The sequence below is a fragment of the Passer montanus genome, unplaced genomic scaffold (assembly GCF_014805655.1).
Source record: "Passer montanus isolate IOZ18808 unplaced genomic scaffold, ASM1480565v1 scaffold48, whole genome shotgun sequence".
NCBI lineage: Eukaryota > Metazoa > Chordata > Aves > Passeriformes > Passeridae > Passer > Passer montanus.
The window spans coordinates 4,550,177-4,570,377 of record NW_024369707.1 but is presented as its reverse complement, the minus strand read 5'-3'; the positions used below and the strand labels follow the sequence as shown (position 1 = coordinate 4,570,377).

The window sequence follows — 20,201 nt, the reverse complement described above, 5'->3', positions numbered from 1 at the left end:
AACAATATAATAGAGTCCAGATAAATCACTAGAATTATCTCAACAGCAGATTTTACGATTTGTGTATGAGTATTTTCCTTCTGTTTTAGTGCTGAGACAATTGTTGTGCTTTATGTAAGAAGTTACTATAAATAAAAAGGTCTTGATTCATCACTTTGTCACTTCAGAGTTACCTCACTGTCATTCCAATGTGACTGTTCAGGACCTTAACTGTTCTCTTGGAGCCAAAAGGAGTTCATTTTTATATTTAGTTGTATGTCGTTGGCAACTCTTTGGGTCTTTAAAATCCCACAGTGATATTTGAAAATCATAATATTTAAAAATGGAAAGTCTCCTGTCCCAAAGAGTTTGGGAAAGAACAGATGTCTCGGAGGAAGGGAAGTGCTCACTAGTTACTTAATCCTGGAGTGTCAGAGCATTCTGGGGGAAATCTAGGAGTGTTTTGAATTGAATGTTATTTTTGTGGTGTTCTATTGACGTAATACCAGAGATAACCAGCAACAAGCTGGTCCCAGGAAATCCATTCCAGAATTATGGCACTCTAACAGAGACCCTATTGAGTTGACAAGGTGTGTTACAGGCTTCTGATGAGTTTGTGTTCTGTTCTGTTTTCAGTGTCAGCCAAACCAAGACCTCACAGTGATGAGTACACAAAGAAGATTCCACCTCCTAAGCCGAAACGAAACCCAAACACTCAGCTAAGCACATCTTTTGATGAAACATATATCAAAAAGCATGGCCCTATGAAGACAAGCCTCACTAGGGATGCCTCACTCTCGCAGGTCAGCAGCCCTGCTCCAGACACAGAGGAAGAAGAGCCTGTTTATATTGAAATGGTTGGGAATATTCTCAGAGACTTCAAAAAAGATGAGGATGACCAAAGCGAAGCGGTCTATGAGGAGATGAAATACCCTATATTTGATGACGTAGGCCAAGACTCAAAATGTCAATGTGAATATGACCATCACACTTGTTCTTCTCAGTGTGCTACTCCCACAGTGCCTGACCTAGATTTCACCAAGTCTCCAGTGCCATCTACTCCCAAGGGCTTGCTTTGTGACATACCCCCACCATTTCCAAACCTTCTTTCTCACAGACCTCCACTGCTGGTGTTCCCACCAGCACCAGTGCAGTGTTCCCCCAATTCTGACGAGTCTCCTCTAACTCCACTAGAGGTCACAAAGCTTCCCGTCCTAGAAAATGTGTCTTACATCAAACAACAAGCTGGAGCTTCTCCATCTTCACTGCCACCTCATACACCAGGCCATCAAAAACTGGAGAAAGACCAGACAGTATCTCATGGAACTAGCACCCCTGGGCACACCTCCTCACCTCCTCATCCTTCTACCTTATACAGAACGCAGTCTCCACACGGTTATCCTAAAAGTCACTCTGCCTCACCTTCTCCTGTCAGTATGGGTAGGTCTCTTACCCCCTTAAGCCTCAAAAGACCTCCACCTTATGACTCTGTACATTCAGGAAGTCTCTCAAGAAGCTCTCCATCAGTGCCTCATTCTACTGCCAGAAACACATTGCAAGAAGGAGGGAAGATGGTCAGTGTGTCAGTCAGCACCTACGGGTCATCCTCGCAGAGCAGTTCCCGCTCTCGCACACCCACCAGTCCTCTGGAGGAGCTAACCAGCCTCTTCACCTCAGGAAGAAGTCTCCTGAGGAAATCCTCCAGTGGTAGAAGATCTAAGGAACCTGCAGAAAGTAAGTCCTTGACATAATTTTTCCTCATCTTTGTATAATAATACCTGCTACTGTACTTTGCTGTGAAATCAAATGCTTGCAAAAATTAAATAACAGAATTCTGAATGCCTTATAGAAATTTCCTGTAATGAAAAGAAAAATTATTATTGCTTTAGTCTTCATATTGTTATATTTCTAAGGTTTTTGAGTATTCATACTGTGCTTAGAAGTACAATTCACAGCTTGGTCTTGCAAAGAGTCAGTTCTCATTAATTTTTCTGCAGCGGTAAAGGTTCCAGGTGAGTTGGGATCCTTTCTTGATGGATGCTAAGCAGCTTGTAACAACATAACCATACAGTAGCTGTTGAGGGTTATTTGCAGAGATCTGCTGATTGCCATTAACTTGGCCAGAAATCCTGGAAAATACAATGACAACCAAAGGTACCAGCTTAACCTTGGTTAAGCCTGAGGAAAAGGTTAAGGCTGATGATGTTGGAGGACTTTTCCAAGCTGAATGATTCTGTGATTCTCTGTAAACCATTCCTCTCCTTCCATGCTGTGCCATGGAATATCTTTCAGCTGGACTGGTGTCACTGGTTGGAAGGTTGTGCTGTGAATTGATCTGAAAACCAGCATGACCTATAATGCACATAACCTATAAACCCACACAGGAAGAAATGAACAGAAGGAGGCTGTGCAGGAAAACCTTAAGCCAATATTCACTTGTCATATGCTGTGTCATAAAATCAATGTTCCGTATGCATTCAGGTTTCCACCATGTACAGCATGTACTTCTGAGCTAGCGAAATATGGAAACGCCTTTTGAAATCAACTGGAGTCACATGTGTGAAAGCAGAACCAGGCACCAGTATTTCTGTTGCAAAAATGTTCCTGTTCAGTGGGTGTCCTGCAGTGGAAGGTCTTTCTAACACCTCCTCTCTCAATGCAAAGCAGACTTGGGATGATTTCTCCTCCACTCCAGTAAAATCCATTTATGACTTTGAATTGTTGACTCCTGCCTAATGAAAAAGCTGTCTTTGGAGAGCAGCTGATCTCATGTTTGTGTAGGTACTATATTATAGCTATTGACAGCTCTGTGTATGATAAACTGCACTGGTTTACACCTGATAAAAGAGAGTGTTCTGGTTTCCAGGCTACTGTATCACTGTGGAAGGGAAGTGAACTCAATGCTGTGTTTCTGGTTGTGTTTGTGCCACTCTGTTATGTCTCCCATTGCAGTGTGGTCACAGCACTTTGGGGCATGCTCAGGGTGCTCAGCAGGACACCCCTCTGGGTTTCCACGGGCAGAGGTGTCTGCCTGGCACCTCTGCAGCTGAGTGAGGACATGCCAGTCTGTAAGAATGGAGAAGTTTGGTGGCAATTGGTTAGGCTGGCCTACAACTCATCCCTCCTGACTCCCTGGCTCCACTTCTCCAGCCTCAGTGTTATTCTTATTTATCTCTGTGCACATCAGGAATAATAACTCGGTCAGAAGGTGAAGGTGAGAATGGAGTTAGCAAGATGCTGAGGGTACTAGTTGGTGGAGCAGTTTGTTTATTTGCCTTTAGTATTTTCATGGCCTGCAGTCATTAATCCTGTTTTATGAAAGTCTCAGCTCCATGATTCAGTAGGGTTTCATTAATTGATTGCAGTAGTAAAACTACAGTAACACCGGATTTGTCTGCAAGTTTGTATCTAAAAGGCAAGATGATTCTTGTAATTGGGAACAATTATGAGGGATGTGATGTGACATTTATAAATAATTTCAGTTAAATGCTAGGGAGATTTTGGCAGGTAATACCAAACATTATTAAATAGGCTTCTTATTCATAAATGAGCAGAAATCCCCTGTAAATCCCATGTTACACTAGCTCTACTCAGTGAGGTTTGTACTCTCACCAGTGTAAGCAAGTTTGGAACCTGCAAGTTTGGAGAAATTCCTGCCATGAATATTGCAAATCCTGGGAAATTTCAGCACATCTGTGCTGCTGTCTCATACCTATCTCCAGAATATGTTTGCTATATTCTACTTGACTGAAATTGTTTGCAAAACTTTCAAAGGAGTTTTCACTGATAAATTTAAACTAAATCTTGCCCTGCAGATCTGTACCAAGTGCAGCTTTGTTGTCCTCTCAAGGAGCACTGTCTTTGCTCCTTAGGGAGTAGAAATGTGTTCCTTATAGGCCACAAATGGTAAGAACAAGAGAGATATGAAATTTAAATTATGTTCATTTATTTAAGAAAAATACATTCATGTTATAAATAGACACCAGTGGTGAAAAGACTCTGGAGTACAGCTGTGTTGAGTAAATGAACAGACTGCCTATCTAATCCGATTGTAATTTGTCTGGTATTTACAGTATGACTTAATCCCGTGGGATTACTGCCCTGAGCAAGAATCAGGTTTGTGTTCAGATATTGCAGAGGTAGAAGACACTCTAAGAGTTATAGAAAATACATACAGCTCTTGCATTTTATGTCTCTCAATTCTACATTGAAATGATCCACCATAAAGAATCTAAATTGGGAGATTTGAACATGGCATTTGAGCAGACTGCCACATTTACCTGTCATGATTTACATGGTGATAGATAGGGGAGGCTGGGCTACTCATCTGATATGTTAAGGAAACTTTGATCCTTATTGTCCTGTTTTCTAAAAACCCTTTTGTATGCTTTTAACATTTTAAATATGCATTACAGACAATTATGAAAGTGGGGACAAAATGACAAAGAAAAGTAAATTGTAAGGCCAAATCAGAAATTAAAAAAATATTGGTGGAACATTATGCAGGGAGGGAGATAACCCTACAGAAAAAAAAAAAAAAAAAGCAAAAGAGGGAGATAACCCTACAGAAACCTGAATAAAAGTGTAGAATATGAAGAATGTGAAAGAGTGGAAAAGATAAATATTACTAATTGTCACTGACTGTTCCTTAATCCTTTCTGTGTTTGTGTGGGATAACATGGCAGTATGCCTTAACACTTGGCAGACCCTGGTGAAATACAGTGTCAATCCTCAGAGGTCAGAGGGAAGCTATTTAAAGGGTAGCAGCTCTTGGGCTGCTGCACTGTGCCCTTTTCTGAAGCAGCTGGAAGGTGTTTAAGTACAGCCACTTGATCCAGCTGCGTGGAACCACACAATCTCTTTGTTGTCACTGTGCACCCTGAGTGTCTGTGTCACCCGTGTCCTTCAGTAAAGAGGGATTTACGGAGGGAGAGGAAGGGTATGGTCTGAAGCTTTTCTGGAACTGTATTTGCTGCTTCTGTAGTTTCTGCTCCACAGAAACACACTGTGCTCCATAAGGAGCCAGCACTGGAGTCATGTGCCTGAAGGCATCCCCACATCCTACAGAGCATGCTCCACAGAAACACACTGTGCTCCATAAGGAGCCAGCACTGGAGTCAGAGCTGGGCAGAGCTGCTGTGCATCTGCACTGGCTTTCAGGCTGTGTGTGGCTCCAGGGTTTCTTTGTGAGATGCTCCTGTAAATCCTTGTCAGGACTAGCCTTTCTTTCTGTATATTGATTGTTCCCATTTGTTAAAGCTTCTGTTCCCTCACAGTTTCCTGGGAGCTCTGTGCCAGTTTCAAGTGATTATTACAAACATTCACCCTAACGAACTGCACAAGAGAGCAGTGACCTCAGCTGTGTGCTCTGACTCTGGATGAGCACAAGGTGTGACATCAGAACAAGGGATGCAGCTCAGTTTTTTTGTTTTCCTAAGCTGCTGTGAAGGGCTTCAGAGCTGCTTTGGTGTTTGCCTATGTGGAGTTTCACTCTTCAGCTTCTAGTCACATAAAGGGAGGAAATTTGTGAACGTGCTACTTTGAAAAATCAGTTATAGTGATTGAAAATTGGGATAATTATTAACATTTCCTGTTCCTGGCTGGTATTGAATTAAGAATCTAAACATTTCAAATAGTGTGAGGAGAGGAGGGATTCCGAAGTAGCTCAGTTGTTAAAAAGGAGTTTAGGCTGACTTCAGGCAGCTGAGACTTAGAGTAGAATTTTTTATTTTTTTTTAATTCTGCTGCTTTCCAGGAAGCTAGAAATCCCAAAGAAGTATTGGATGTCCCATCCCTGGCAATGCAAGGCCAGATTGGATGGGGCCCTGAGCAACATGATCTAGTGAATGGCATCCCTGCCTGTGGCAGGGAGGTTTAAGGTCCCTTAAACCCAGATCATTGACGTTTCTCAGTCAGCCTTGTTAGATAGAACAGAGTGATGGAGAACAGAGTCTGGGAGATGCATCAAGTGAAAATTCACCCCACGCGGGCCCATTTAACCTGAATCTTCATGCATTAAGTCCAGAATGAGGGGCACAGGGGAGGATTGCAGTGATGTATTTCTAACAGAGTTAGGATGAGAAACACTGGCTGAAGCAGGGTGGGACTGGGATGGCATTGTGTGCATGCCTTCTCATTTGTGTACCTGCTCAGCCCCTGTTGTCCTGAAGAGTAAATTTGCCTGCAAGATGAGGCATAAAAACCATTATAGTTACTTTATTACATCCATTGCTCAACTACTGTACATCTGCGCTGCTACACCACTTTTGGCATTAGAGACTATTTGAATGCCTATCTCGTTTCTAGCCTCTAGGTTAATATTTTTCCATACTTTTATCCAAAGGGATGTCAGCCTAATTCTCTGTTCCTTTTTCTGCATTGTAGCAATTGATTCTATGCAGTATGAATGCTATATTCAGTCTAATGAGACAGCTACATCTTTTCAGTTATTCCTGAACTTTTGAGCCAGAGGTGTACTGATTTCTCCATCACTGAAGAAGAATCCATTTCCATAATAGTAGGATTTTGTAATCTGATGAGCCATGATATGTGTGGGATTAAATGAGGTGATCAAAACAGTCACTTCTCATTTGACAGTCCTGAAAGTAGGTCTGAAAGCAAACACTTCATGGGAGCAGGGAAAAGTGCCACAGGAAAAAGTAAAGAGAACACCAGCTTTGAAGAGAATGACACTTGTCCACCCCTGGAAGGATATGATCTTACCACAATTAGTTCCATTTAGTCAAACCCCACGAGGCTAACCTTGCTACATCTAGTCCAACCTACCAAGATATTAGCAAGCTAAAGAGTTGCAGCATCAGAAACACTTTCTGCAGGTGTTCATTGTGAGTGCATATTTGGGGCAAGACCTGTGGACACCTGCACCCACAAAGGTCATGATCCACCAGGGTCACCTGGGGGAGCTCTGACTCCCCTAAGGGACAGGTCTCTTGGGGGCTGTGCCGTGTTGTGGGACAGCACTGGAAATGCCTGAAGTACACACGGGGATGACCAGATATGGTCAGCATCCTTCAGGAGCCTGGGGGAGCTCTGACTCCCCTAAGGGACAGGTCTCTTGGGGGCTGTGCCTTGTTGTGGGACAGCACTGAAAATGCCTGAAGTACACATGGGGACAACCCAGATATGATCAGCATCCTTCAGGAGACAAATTTCTGAGGAAAAACAAGATTCACTTTGCAGTTCAGTGGTCTTGAGTGCTACTTCAGCCATGCCTGCTGTTGTCCTTCCACAGTAGTCCTGAGATCCCTAGCAAAGGAAGGTGTGCACTGGACTAAGTATTTTGGGCTTGATCAGCTAATCTGGCCAGCTGGAGACTCTTATTGAAACTGACATGTGTTCCCCAATTAGCAATCACAGACAATAATTGGAAAGAAAAATCATAACGTGTCAGCAGGGTCTGTCAGCTAAGCCCACAAAAGGCAGAAAAACATCATTTCACCTGGGCTCTAGTCTAAAGGGGAAGCAGTGAGCTGCAAAGCAAAGGTGCAAAGGGGAAATGTGTGGAAGCACCCACAGCAGCCCTGTGGCATCTTGCACATCCCAGCATGAGAATTCCATGTCACAGCTCCACCATCACTCTCCAATTTGCATTGCAGGACTGTAATTCCATTCTTTCTCAGCACCAAGGGTAATGTCAGGTTTAAGAACTTGTTTCCAATGGATAAATCAATGGACACCTGTTCCTTGATTGAAATACATGCTGTATGTTTATTGTCTTGCTGCTCTCACACAAAAGTGAGTATGGCCATTTGAAGGGCATTTAGTGATCCAAGTCATTGATGGTGGGCTGTTCCTCCATGCTTAGGATGAAGGAATGTCTTTGTAAGATGCAGTTATTAAAATAGAAAACAAGCATTTTGAGACAATATGCAATACTTTAGCTAATTGGTACCATGGCATTGTCTCATCTTTCAATTCAGCAATTTAGGCTCATCAGGAAATCAGGCCCTCCTGGGATTCTGAGGGTATGCAGAAGCATTCAAGAAGACATAATTTCATAAATAATTGCTCAGGTTTTTCTGGAAACAGCTGCTGGCTCTGATTGATGTATACAGATTTACTTATTCCTTCTGTTTATATTACTTGACTGCTTGATAAAATTGCTTTTTCTGAAGAAATAATCCTGTAAGGGGTGAAAAGAGATAAAGTTATTCTCTCTCTTATATTTCAAGTAAAAGATGGTTTCAGGTAAAGAAATGAAAAAGACATTCTCTTTAGGTTTAATGTACAGTAAGATGTGAGATTTCTGAAAGTTGTCAAAAATAGAGGGTGAAAAATGCCCTAAATTCACTTACTGGCACCCACTTCACTATATTGTAAATAAGCATAGGAACATGTGCTGCACTTAAGGATGTGGATAATGATAATAGGTTCTCAGTTTTAAGTGCCATTGATTTTCCCCACTCCCCTGAACAGAGCTTTCTAAGCCAGAGAAATATCTTGACCTTTAGACCAAATCCTCAGCACTTATAAATCATCACTTTTTATTTGAAATCAGGAGAGGTACTCCAGTTTACACCATCTGTGTCTTTGGCTTCAAGAAAATAAATGTGTCCTTTGTGACTAGAACAGCTTGTATTCAAAGTGGTGCAGTGATACAGCAGGACGCTGAACTGGAGAGTTTATTGCCTTTCTGTTCCTAGCAGGACCACACAATTTATGACCAACTTATGGGTGCTCAATCTTAATGGCAACAAATGCTTAATCTGGTGATGTTTTCCATAAGCATATATTGGCTTCAACAAAACTGCTAAATGCATTTTTTTAAAATATCCCACTGCAGTTTGTTTCAGAGGATGTGGTGTCAGGGTAGGTATCAGGTCCTATTGTGAAAGAACTAGGGAAAAAAAAAAGGAGGATAGGAATGGAAGTGCTTTGATTTAATAGAATGGTGCAGGGTTATTTATGTTTCCTCCACTCAGGAAGTTGGCGCAGACACTTTGGATGAAGCTGGGCTGGCAGTGCCAATGGCCTGAGAGCATGAGCTGCCAGGTATTTCAGAACTTCTCTTTACAAGCACTGGACCTGGAAATTAGTCTTTTCTTCAATTAAGAGTCAGATTTTCTTTGCATTAGGATTCAAGTGCATTTTTGTTTGTTAAGTCCTAAAAGTAAAACTAGAGATTATTAGTAGGAAGGTCTGTGTTTACTGTAAAGACGGTGTTCATAAAGCACTTTGAACCCCATTTGACATTTTCCACAAGCAAATATATAGAGATAGTATTTGTATAGAGATAGTATTTAAGTCTCTTAAACCAAATCATAGGGAAGGGGATCGCAGTGTTGTTTAGAAAAAGTAATCAAAACCACCCAGACCACACTACCACCACCAAACCTAGAGCTGTGAACTTTAGGATGGTGAAATACTGCACAAGTTTCAAACAGACAGATCATAACAGTTTCCTCAAAATTAATCACAAGAGAAAAAAACAGTTTTGCAAACAAAACTTGCATTTTTTTCTTCATTAATTGGAATATTTGCATCATAGCTAGAGGAGCTGCTTGAGGTCACTGTTAAATTAAATACTTGTGCACACCAGCATGTTATCTGAAAACTGATTCAATGGTTTCTTGAGCTGCTGTTATTGCATCTTTACAAGGGAAAAGGTTTAATTAAATGCCTTATCTGTTCTTGCAGCGACACAGCTGTAGAATCTCTATAATTTAAGAGAAGATGGTGGGAACTTTTTGGGGAGTAAAGGGAGGAACATGGTTTATTCTTTCACTTCCAAAATTGGATATCTCTGACTGCTATTTCTCCTCTTTATATTTCTTGAAATGGTTTTACCTTACTGATCTGTGTAAAAAACACCGGTGATATCTTGGGCTAAGTGGTTGATATATCCATTTTAAAAGAACACACTTTGTTTTGGCATGACTGATTTGCTTCCTGCCTGAGCAAATTTGTTTTTTAAACCCCATCCTTAAAGACCAAATCCAAAAGTCCCTGAAGATATACTTCAGAGGATCTTATTATAAATTATTACAAGAGGATCCTCTCCATGTCCTAGGCTGCTGTTCCTTGCAAAACAACTCTACTTTGGTTTCTAGAATGTTGCAGTGAATAACAGAAACTCTGACTAGTGAATGAACACATGATATGCTGCACATTTTTGTCAGTCTACTATCTAATCTACCCATAGGATCACTGAGGTTGGGAAAGACCTTCAAGATGGGGTTCAACCTTTGACCAAATACCACCTTGCTAAATAAACTACCAGCTGTCATTTCCTGAACCCTTCCAGGGATGGTGACTCCATCACTTCTCTGGGCAGTCTGTTCCAACGCTTGACAATGCTCTCAGTGAAGAAGTTCTTTCTGATGTCCAACCTGAAGTTCCCCTGGTCCAGTTTGAGGCCATTTCCTCATTTACTTTAGTTGCCTGTGAGAAGAGATAATAATATTCTGATAAAGAGTCGTGGGTTCTTAATGGAAAAGAGATAGATGTGCCTCCCCTGAAATTTTCTCTCAACCTTCCAAGACTATCAGTAATAAGAAAAATCTAAGTGTCAGAAATGGTTTTATTTAGGTTATACATGTAAATGATTCAAATAGCAAACGATGAAATTGCTGGGGTATATAAACATGCTAGGTATAGGTAAGGTGAAAAGTACAGGAGCACTGAGGAAATAATTGTGAGGATAATCATGCATATTAAAGAATCAGGTTCCTTTACATTCAATTTGATGTGAAGGTTCATGTTTCTTTCACTCCTTTGAATAGAATTATCCATTCCTAATAATTATTTTATTGTTAAAACAGTAACATGCAATTAGCACTTTATCTGGCATTGAAGAATGAGTAAGGAGAACCATTGTTCTAGTAACTACTCATCTGAAAAAGAGAAGCTGTGTGTTTAATTTTACTGAAGATGGCAATTACTTTATTTTTGCGTGTGAATTTGAATTCATGACTCAAAAAGTACCTTCTTCCAGGAAATCTGTAGCTAGCTGACTGCTCCAGCAATGTTTGCATGATTTGTATGTAGTTTGCATGTGCTGTAACACAGACAGAGCCTTGTGCCAGCCACAGTAGCTGCTCTGCACACTTGTGAAGGCAATAATTGTAAGGCTTTGCAAGCACAGACATCAGCCAGAGCTGTTACAGGACCATCTGCAATTCTACTTATTTCCTCAATATCGGAAGTCTGTGCTGGCATGGCTTCACAGTTGCTTTTCTAGCAAGAATAAAACCAGTTCACAAAATGAAACCTCTAATTAGAAAGTGGGGAGGGCCTGAAATAATTAATTCTGTTAAAATGCATAGAAAGCCAGAATGGCACAAAGGTTTCATCCTGTAACAGGGAGGAATCTTATGCATTTACTTGCAGAGAAAAAAATTTCTTGGGATTTTTGGGATCTAGAGTTAGGCATGGAGGGTGCACAGCAGCATTAGGTGCTTGTGCCTGGCTCTGTAAGCAAAAGTAAACTTCAGATGAGGTCACTGAAAGTGTCAAGATCCTCTTTTACATGTAACATAGTAGATAAAAGGAGAGTTGTGCAATTGGCATGTGTGCTCTAATAATGAAAGGCAAATTTTCTAATTCATTAATGAAGTCAATAAAGAGAAATGCATTAACAAAAATGTTTTTCATACAACTAGTTAAACCCTAGACCAAATAGCCAGGAAAGAATTCATTTTCACTTCAACTTTGAAATGGATATTTTTATATGCACATACAAAACAGAGGGGGTTTCTGTCCCAAATTTCCACAATCCATATCCTTTACTATATCTTCATTTTCTGACTAACATTTACTACTGAATATGGATAGAAATATACTCTTTAGAAGAAATTAATGTGCTGAGAAAATAGAAAAACCTTACATTCAAACTCCTGAAAGAGTTCAAAAGCTGTTTTTCAGCAGAAAAGTTAACAAAAGGATGTTGACAAGTTTAATATAGTCAGGAGTTCCATGAAAGATTGATGTTTTTGAAGTGAAGCTTTGAAACATAAGGTCATGAACTTCCTACAGAACATTTTTCTTGAAATGTCTATACTTCAGCTCTTTAGGCTCTCTCTTGCCTTATGAGTTCTTGCCATACTGTACTAGGGTGTGTGCAGGACCCATCAAACCATTGTGTGTCCTCATTCAAAGAGCAAGGGTGTATTTTAAGAACCTGAATAACACAATGAGAGAGAGGGGAAATGAATGGGGCTGAGAAAGAAAGCCTTTAAGTGAGAGTAGGTACCATCCTTTCAAATCAAGTGCCAGGTAACAGTTGGGCCACCTTTACAGAGACTGATTTTTCACAGTTTCATTGCAGGTTTCATTAACAGAGTTTTCTTTGATCATTATAGAGTTTAGGCTGGGCATGGCAGTCTGTGCTTATGTGCAATGTGTGTTGCTAATTAGCCCAAAGCTAATGGCAGTGAAACCAAAGTTTCACAAGCCTGCCACACTCAGACTCTTCAGGCTCCTTCCATCTCCTACTCAAACCCTATCTGCTGCAAACAGTCATAGACCTTGTTCATGCCCACCTGTGGGTATGAAATGTATGTGCACACATTTAGTTTTTTAACTGAAAGCACAGCCTGGATTATCAGCAGATCTGAGTGCACAGACTTTGTCAGAGGAATGTTTGCAGATCCCCATAATGAGCTATTCCATACATTCCTATGAATCAGCATGGCTGGCTAGCCCCAGCTGATAACTGCTGCAAGGAAAACCTTTGCTGTGCTGAAGGCAACAACAGAATTCCCTTTGCCTTGTTGTAATTAGGTTTCTGCCCAAAAGGTGCCAGAGGACACAAGCTTCTGTTAAGATTCTTCTAAGTGCATGTCACCAATTTCCAGCATTCCAAGGTTTGAAAGGAAAATTATAAAAAAAGAAAAGTGCAGTGAATGTCACATAATAAAGTGTTCTGCTTAATTGTGTAATTGTGACTAGTTTGGATTAAGTAGAAAACTTGTTAATAGGCTGCCATTTGATGTGATTTGAGAGTCCCAGGACACTGCTTTTGTTTGTTTTAGTAGTACATCTGTGCAGTGCATATCTTCCAGATGTGGCCTCTTTGGTCAGGTGATGGAGCTGTGATACGATTTGCAGCAGAACAGGCACAATTAAAAGATCAAGCACAGAGTGAACAATTAAGAGATAATGATGGCCCTGTTGGAAACTGGTGATTGTCATCACTTCTGTAATATATGCTAAAATACGATAATCTTGGATCAATCATAGAATCATAGAATCAAGGGTGGAACAGACCTCTAAGACAGTCAGTCCAGCACCACGACCATATTCAACATTAAACCATGTCCTCAAGTGCCATATCCACACATTTTTTGAACACTTTCAGGGATGAAAAATGTCTCTCATTTAATAGTAAAACCAGGTTTTCCTTTATTTCAATTAATATACAAAAAGATTTTTCCTCTTACTATAGTTCACCAAATAATGTTGAATATGTCTTACAACGGTGAATTTTTAAAAATTTGTCTTTAAAGGGACTAATGCCACCAGCTCAAGTTTATTGAAACTTAAAGAATTCCACTCTATCTTTTTTCAACCAGATCATAACTTTCATAATTTTAATTGAATATTTTTATTCTAAAGCCTTGGTTGATAAATCTATGGTATAAATATTTTACTATAAATCTATCCCTTCTTTTATTAGTCTTTTGTTAGTTGTACTGTGGCTTTTTCTTTTCCTGTCTTGTTTTCCTAAGCAGGATTGCACACTTAGCAGGTTTGGGACAGCCACAGAAAATCAACTAAATGCATTTTCCTCAGCAATCCCTCTTCACCTCCCTTGGCTCTCTGTAGCAGGATGATGTGGTTTCCACTGGATTTCACCACATAAAACAAAAAAAGCCTTACACTGTTCACAGAAACCTGCTCCATGAACACCAAGAAGAAGTTCAGCCATATCTTCCCTAAATGTTAGATGGTTTGTCAGAATTTCAGGCTTTCCATTGATTTTGCATGGAACTAGGTCAGAGCTGCTTTTAATTGAACAAGCTGCCTGCTGCAACTCTCACATAACTGTAAAAAAAGGGGTATTAAAAATTGATATGCAAAGCAAACTTCTGCTTAATTAGCAAGCAGATGAAGTCAGAATTGACAAACCACTATAGTTAATAAAGATGAGGTTGTGGGTTTCATTGACAGTATGATGTGCTCTTTCTTTTTTTTTTTTATTGGCTGAAACACTGAGCATTATCCATGTTTCTTGCATGTGTTATTAATAGCTGGTTATTTTTCTTTGGGAGAGGTTGGGATAAATTTATACCTGTGCAGATCAGACAAAGCACCACACATCAGGAAATCCATTAAAAGGCAGCTCTAATTTTAAATGTGTAGCAAAAGGTAAATAAAAAGCCCTGGGATGCAGGCAGAAGAAACTCTGGGGTTCTCTGGAAGGTTCAGTATTGCTCTCCATGCAGTGCCTGTGGAAGGGGCAGTCAGGCACAGGCTGCCCTGGTGCCAGCAGTGGCAGGAGGGACACTGTGCCCGGGCCATGTCCCAGGTAGCACTGACCCTCACATGCTGGTGCTGGCTGCAGTCTCATCCTGCACCTGCACCACTCCAGGTGTGCCCCTGGGGTGCTCTGTGCCCCTGCTCCCTCAGCCAGGGCCATGCCTGCCTGTGGCCAGACCAGGTGAGCGCTGATCTCTCGAGGCTGGAGGAGACCAGGAGCTCTGGCTCACATCTAAACCCTGTCCTGAGTGACTTTGTTTGCACCTGTAGGTGACTGCTGAATTTTAGACCATTTGCTTCTGCATGCATGTGAATTCTGCCGACAGTGATATATTATTTATTTAAGTTTATAATAAACACAAAGGAAAAAAAGGAATAAATTAATAATGTATGGATTAGCTTATACATTTCAGCTCACAGCTGAGAGAGATGGCAGAGAGCAATCCTCATTTTAAGTTCCTTAAGTCAATTGCTTTTCTTTCTTCCCCCAAGCCCCAAGCAGTAATAAAGGTTCTGCCATTTGTCACTGAGCATTGCACTAAGAAGCTACCTGGACCTGAAATTAATTTGTGTTTAAGAACTGAATGGCAGACTGGCCACAGAGTTATACTCATTTGAATGACAGCTTTTGGGTAAGATGTTTTCTGTAGCTGTAATTCCAGTTTTCTTAGGTCCAAGTTACAAATGACTCTGTTTCTCACTTCCTTTAGCATTTCCAAGTTTTCTAGTACCACAGCTCACGTGCCAGCCTTGCCTAGTGCACAGCTATTAGGGGACCTTTCCTAGAGGGGAGATTGTACATGCCAATTATCTGTAAAATATACAGTTTATACGAGATGTTAACCATCTTATGCTTTAAATGCAAAAGTCTGAGATTCAGGTGAAATAAATAAGAAAAATGCATATCTTTACATTTTGAAATACTATGACAGCTGAAAGTGCTTGAAACATTTGAGTGCCTTTATGGCAGTTTAACCAACTGTGTCCATAAATATTTAAAGCAGTGAATTATTTCTTGAAATTTACATTTTTATGTACCATTTTGGTGGGAGAGTTATTGAACAATAAAGATGCTTTCCATAATAATTTCAGCTTTTCAAAAAGTGGCACTTGACTGCAAAAGGATTTTCTGGAGGCCACCATATGACTCAGTGAGCTCCCAGCATAATACTGATCTTTGGCATTTCCCACCTCCAAATTAAGTTTTTTAACAGCACAAGATAACCTAGATCCAATCTATGCTTCAGCACTTCCCAAATAAATAAAAAAAAATTAAAAAGAGCTGTGCAGCAGCTACTGTTACCTTTCAGCTGTGTCTTTGTGTACATAGATAAATCTGACTGGTAAGAGTTCCTGTTTTCAGGATGGGATCAATAGCAATAAAGTGGCCATTTAAGTCCTGCTGCAGCTTCTATAAAGGGTTACTCTGTGTAAAATATCCTGGTTCCTTTTCAGGGGACAATAAGATCCCTACCCCACAGGTAACTACAGACATGTTCTGCCCTTGTGCCAGGCTGCACGAGCCAAAACGTGGAGCAAAGAATGTCCTCTTATAAGACACAATCATTTGTGCCACTTAGCTTGCTCCATGGAGCTACATTAGCAGCAGGGAGTAGTTGATAAAAACATCCAAGTGGCTGGCACAGTCAACAAATGGGCCAGGGATGGGCTGAGACCTGGCAGAGGAGCATTCTGCATTTCTGGAGCTGTCCTGGGCACATTGGAACTGAAGTGCTCTTTCAGTCAACGAAGAAGTAGCAGGGTGATTTTTTAATTTATTTTAATTGAGTTTGAGTATGATGCCCATTGACATTTATTAAAGAAGCTGAAACTGTTCTAAACTTCTCACAAAAATATTTGAGTAAAAGTGAGGCAATAATTTCCTTTTTCATTTTTTCTGTATTTACAAGTGTGCTGGAAAGTAATATTACAGAAAACTACATAAAACACTGACATGTTGTTTTCTGTCTGTGTATCATTGTTACTGATAATGATCACCAAATAACAATGATTCAGGCCCTGTGACAGGCTACATGACATTATAATCTCTTTCAATCTGCTTTTCATTTTTAGGATATATTACTTTTCAGATAAACTGTGAACTGAAAATCCCCAAGAAAGGATAGTGGAATGTAAATTTACAAAGTCTAGACAGCCAGCTGAAAACTGATTTTCTACACCTTATAAAAAATTAGACTATAAACCAAATCTTTATTTAGTCTGAATAGTTCCACAGTTTCCAGCTGGTTGCAAAAGCTGTGCTTTGATTCAGCTGACAGTAACAACTAAGAATGCACAAATCTTTTTTATCAGGCAACAAGTACAAATGTTTCTCTGTTAAGTAAACTGAAGTAGATAAATCCTTAGCTACACACTCAGCTAGAGCATTTCCACTGTGACAAGGGCTGACTGCATGTGTGTGAAATTTCAAGGGGAGGTGTTCAAGGAGTGTCAATGAGGTACACACAGAGAAGGTTTTCACTAAGGTAGTCAGCATTTCCAGGAACAGCTGGATGACATAGTAGACTAACTCTACTGAGTGATGCATTAATTTAGTAGGGCACTTGGAGGACCCAACTCTTACTTTGTAAAAACACATTCTAGTGTTTTTACAAAGTAAGTAGGCTTTCTCTTCATTTTGATGTGAAGAATAAACTGCAATCTAGACACCATCCTGTACGAGTGGGAAAGAGGATTGTGTGCATTTCCAAAGAATTTTGAAACTTTGTTTTTATCTGTGCTTTTCCCAGATAAGTACTGTCTTAAAGAAGTGCATGTTATTGGTGTGAAGAAAAAAATTCACATATGATTGCATGCATCTGTTATGTGAGAAAACACATCAGTATTTTTGATAGCTCGATGCTGTCAACTGAAACAGTTCTAATCCTGGTAGTAATTTGGGCTCTCCCTCTCTTTGCAGAGCTCTTTGTATTAGCAGGTCTGTCTGTGCAGTCACAGACATCTCCTAGCAAAGGTCCCTGAAAGGCAGATGTCACGTTATATTGATACAGACTGTTGCTCGACCTTGTACCCCACTGGGGTTACCAGCTAGGAAAAACAAACACTTTGGATTTTCACTGCAGTGTCTTTTTGCATGCACTAAAGTAGGTAGGTGAATTAGAGGTTCATGGAAGAGGTTTGAGTTTTGAAGGTCTTTATCACATAACTTTTATGGAATCCTATTTACGACTCCCAGCCTGGGTGGTTTAATCATTTTCTCATGCAGTGTTACTACTTGAAGGCTGTGGTAAGATAACCTCAACATTAAATTTTACTGTTAACCAGTTGTAATTAACAAAATACCTAATGATTACATCTTGCACCACATATCCAGTTAGATATTCTTACATGTCTCATGTAAGATGTTTCATTGATTAAACCCCAGGCTGACTGTGTTGTTGCTCACTAAGGTCAGGTGCAGACTGGAATGTCAAAGGACCCAAAACAAGGTGAGGATTTGTCACTGCTGTGCATAGGTGGGTCTTTGCCCATCACAGCTGTCTAGCAGTGCATCTTCCCCTGTTTGCTGTACCACAGGTAACAGTCTGTGGGGCATTGAGCCATGGGCAGATAAAAGTGATTTGAATGTGGTTTTTGGGGACTGTATCATCAGAGTGGTTGAACAGTCCCAGTTCAGGGCCATGGCGATGACTGGGAGAGGAAGTGGCAGCTCAGACTGTAAATCCTGCTCTGCCATTCAGCACGGGCCCCTCAGGGAACTGATGGCATCTCCTGCCTCTCTGTGGCTCCTGGCGTTTTCTCTTTGCTTGGCTCTCTCAAATCTTCCAAAGTCCCTTGAAGCCACTAAAACTTTTTGACATAGAGCTCAAGGGAAGACTGTTATCTCTATCAAATGTGGATTCCAAGACTGTAGATACATACAGAAATTAAGGTACATCAGGGGGTGGATTAATAAATCTGTGTGACTAGAACTGAGTGTATCATGTAAGGATCTCTTTTGGTTTGAGATATAAAATTCCAAACTGATATTTTTTTTAATGAGGTAAACATCAGCTTTTAATAACTGAGTAGCATAGTAATTAGCTCTTACTATTAAAAATCAGTCTAATGTTTCTTCTGTATCTAGTTTTCCATGTGAATTTTTCATAGCTACAGATGGGAAAGAGCAGGAATTCATTCTTCATGCATTGCTCAACCTGCAAGAAAAGAAACTGAGGTCTTGAGAAAAGAACAGAAAATCACCAGCCATGAAGAAAGCAGACATCACTGCTTCACTTGAAAAAGTCATTCAGCTGTGTTTTGAATTGCTCCTCTTTTCATTGACTTGTGGTGTTGCAAACAGAAAGTAATTTTCTGACTCCAAGGCTTTTTCAACCAAGCGCAATTTCATTCCCTAAGTTATGGTGCTGGGCACAACCAAAATGGATTTGTGCTGTTTTGTTTTGTGGATTGTGTGCTTTTATTAGAGCTTATGAGAAGTACAGATATGTTGCTTGCACAATATTGCCTTAGGAGAGAGCTTCCTTAGAAAGTGCCTGAAGAAGAACTTGTTCCTAATGAAATGACAGCTGAAAAGATTTCAAATATTTCTATAAATTTTTAATAAACCACAATTTGGTAAGGATCCATTTTCCAAATTATTTTCCTGGTGTATGAAAACCATAACAGAAATGTTACATTTTATCCATCTGCTTATGGTGTGTGCTTTTAATAATTAAAAGTGTACTGGAACCTATGGTTTTGGCCTAGATGGTAAAACCATGCTATAAACTGCCCTTCAAGGATTTATAATTGATAGGTATGGAGTATTTTGCAAAATAGTATTGCATGATATGGATGATTAGCAGTTACTCTGTAATGAAATGTGCTCTTGTGTATTTTGTAGAACCACTAGATGAGCTGAAGATCAGAAGCCACAGCACTGAACCACTACCAAAGCTGGAAAACAAAGAGAGAGGACATCATGGGACTTCCTCCAGGGAGCCAGGGAAAGCTCAGGAATGGGATGGAACACCAGGCCCCCCCATGGTGTCCAGCAGGCTGGGGAGATCCTCTGTCAGCCCAACCATGCTGGCTGGAGGCAACAGCTCAGGTATGTCAAGCACAGGGAAGATCTCATGAATCTCCCTGTGAGATGAAGAGTCTCTAAAGACACACTGGTGTAGGAAGCATCCAGATTCTTTGGACTTCCAAATATCTTCTAGATTTGGCCCTGCACAATGACTGCTGCACTAATAAGGCTTGTGCTGTGCTTTTGCTCAGTGCTGGAACAGCTGAGATGGTGGCATGGAGTAGAAGCACATAAGTGTTAGTCATCCACTTAAAAAGAAGTAAAGGATTCCATCTGACATTGAAAAGGCAAAGACTCTCCTAGGATGGCACTTCAGGAAGTTCATAAATTCAGGTATCAGCTAAAGTAACAAAAATACACTTTGCAAAAGCAAGGCTGTCTTACTGAGGGGCACAGTGACAGGACAAAGGCAGCTTTTCCTTTCTGCTTGTACAGAAATTTCTAGAAAAGTGACTATGGATTTCAGAAGTCTCAGATAAACACCTATTCATTTTATTATTAAAAAATATTTACATATTAAATAGTAAATTACCATAAACCATAGCATTAAAATGCAGTATTGTTTATAAATTGACTAAGACAAATGGAACTGATAAATTAATAGACATCTATAAAGAGATATCTATGGCCCTTTGCACAAGTACTGTATTGGTACTTTAGAGATTTGACAGCTCTCATAAAAGAGTAACTTCATTGCTTATTTGTTGGACTGTGAGAAATAACCCCTTTAAGGACAGTTGGCATGTCTAGT

General features: G+C 40.2%; 1 protein-coding gene across 5 annotated transcripts in view; it reads left to right on the top strand.

Annotated features, from left to right (window-relative positions):
• The window catches only part of NYAP2 (neuronal tyrosine-phosphorylated phosphoinositide-3-kinase adaptor 2), a 133,712-nt gene that overhangs the window by 81,543 nt on the left and 31,968 nt on the right, over positions 1–20,201 (top strand). For all 5 annotated transcript variants that reach the window (XM_039722354.1, XM_039722353.1, XM_039722352.1 and 2 more), the window contains 2 exons: positions 616–1,713; positions 19,265–19,471. In XM_039722354.1, coding sequence (XP_039578288.1) covers positions 616–1,713; positions 19,265–19,471 — 1,305 coding nt within the window. The remainder of the gene's footprint in view (positions 1–615; positions 1,714–19,264; positions 19,472–20,201) is intronic.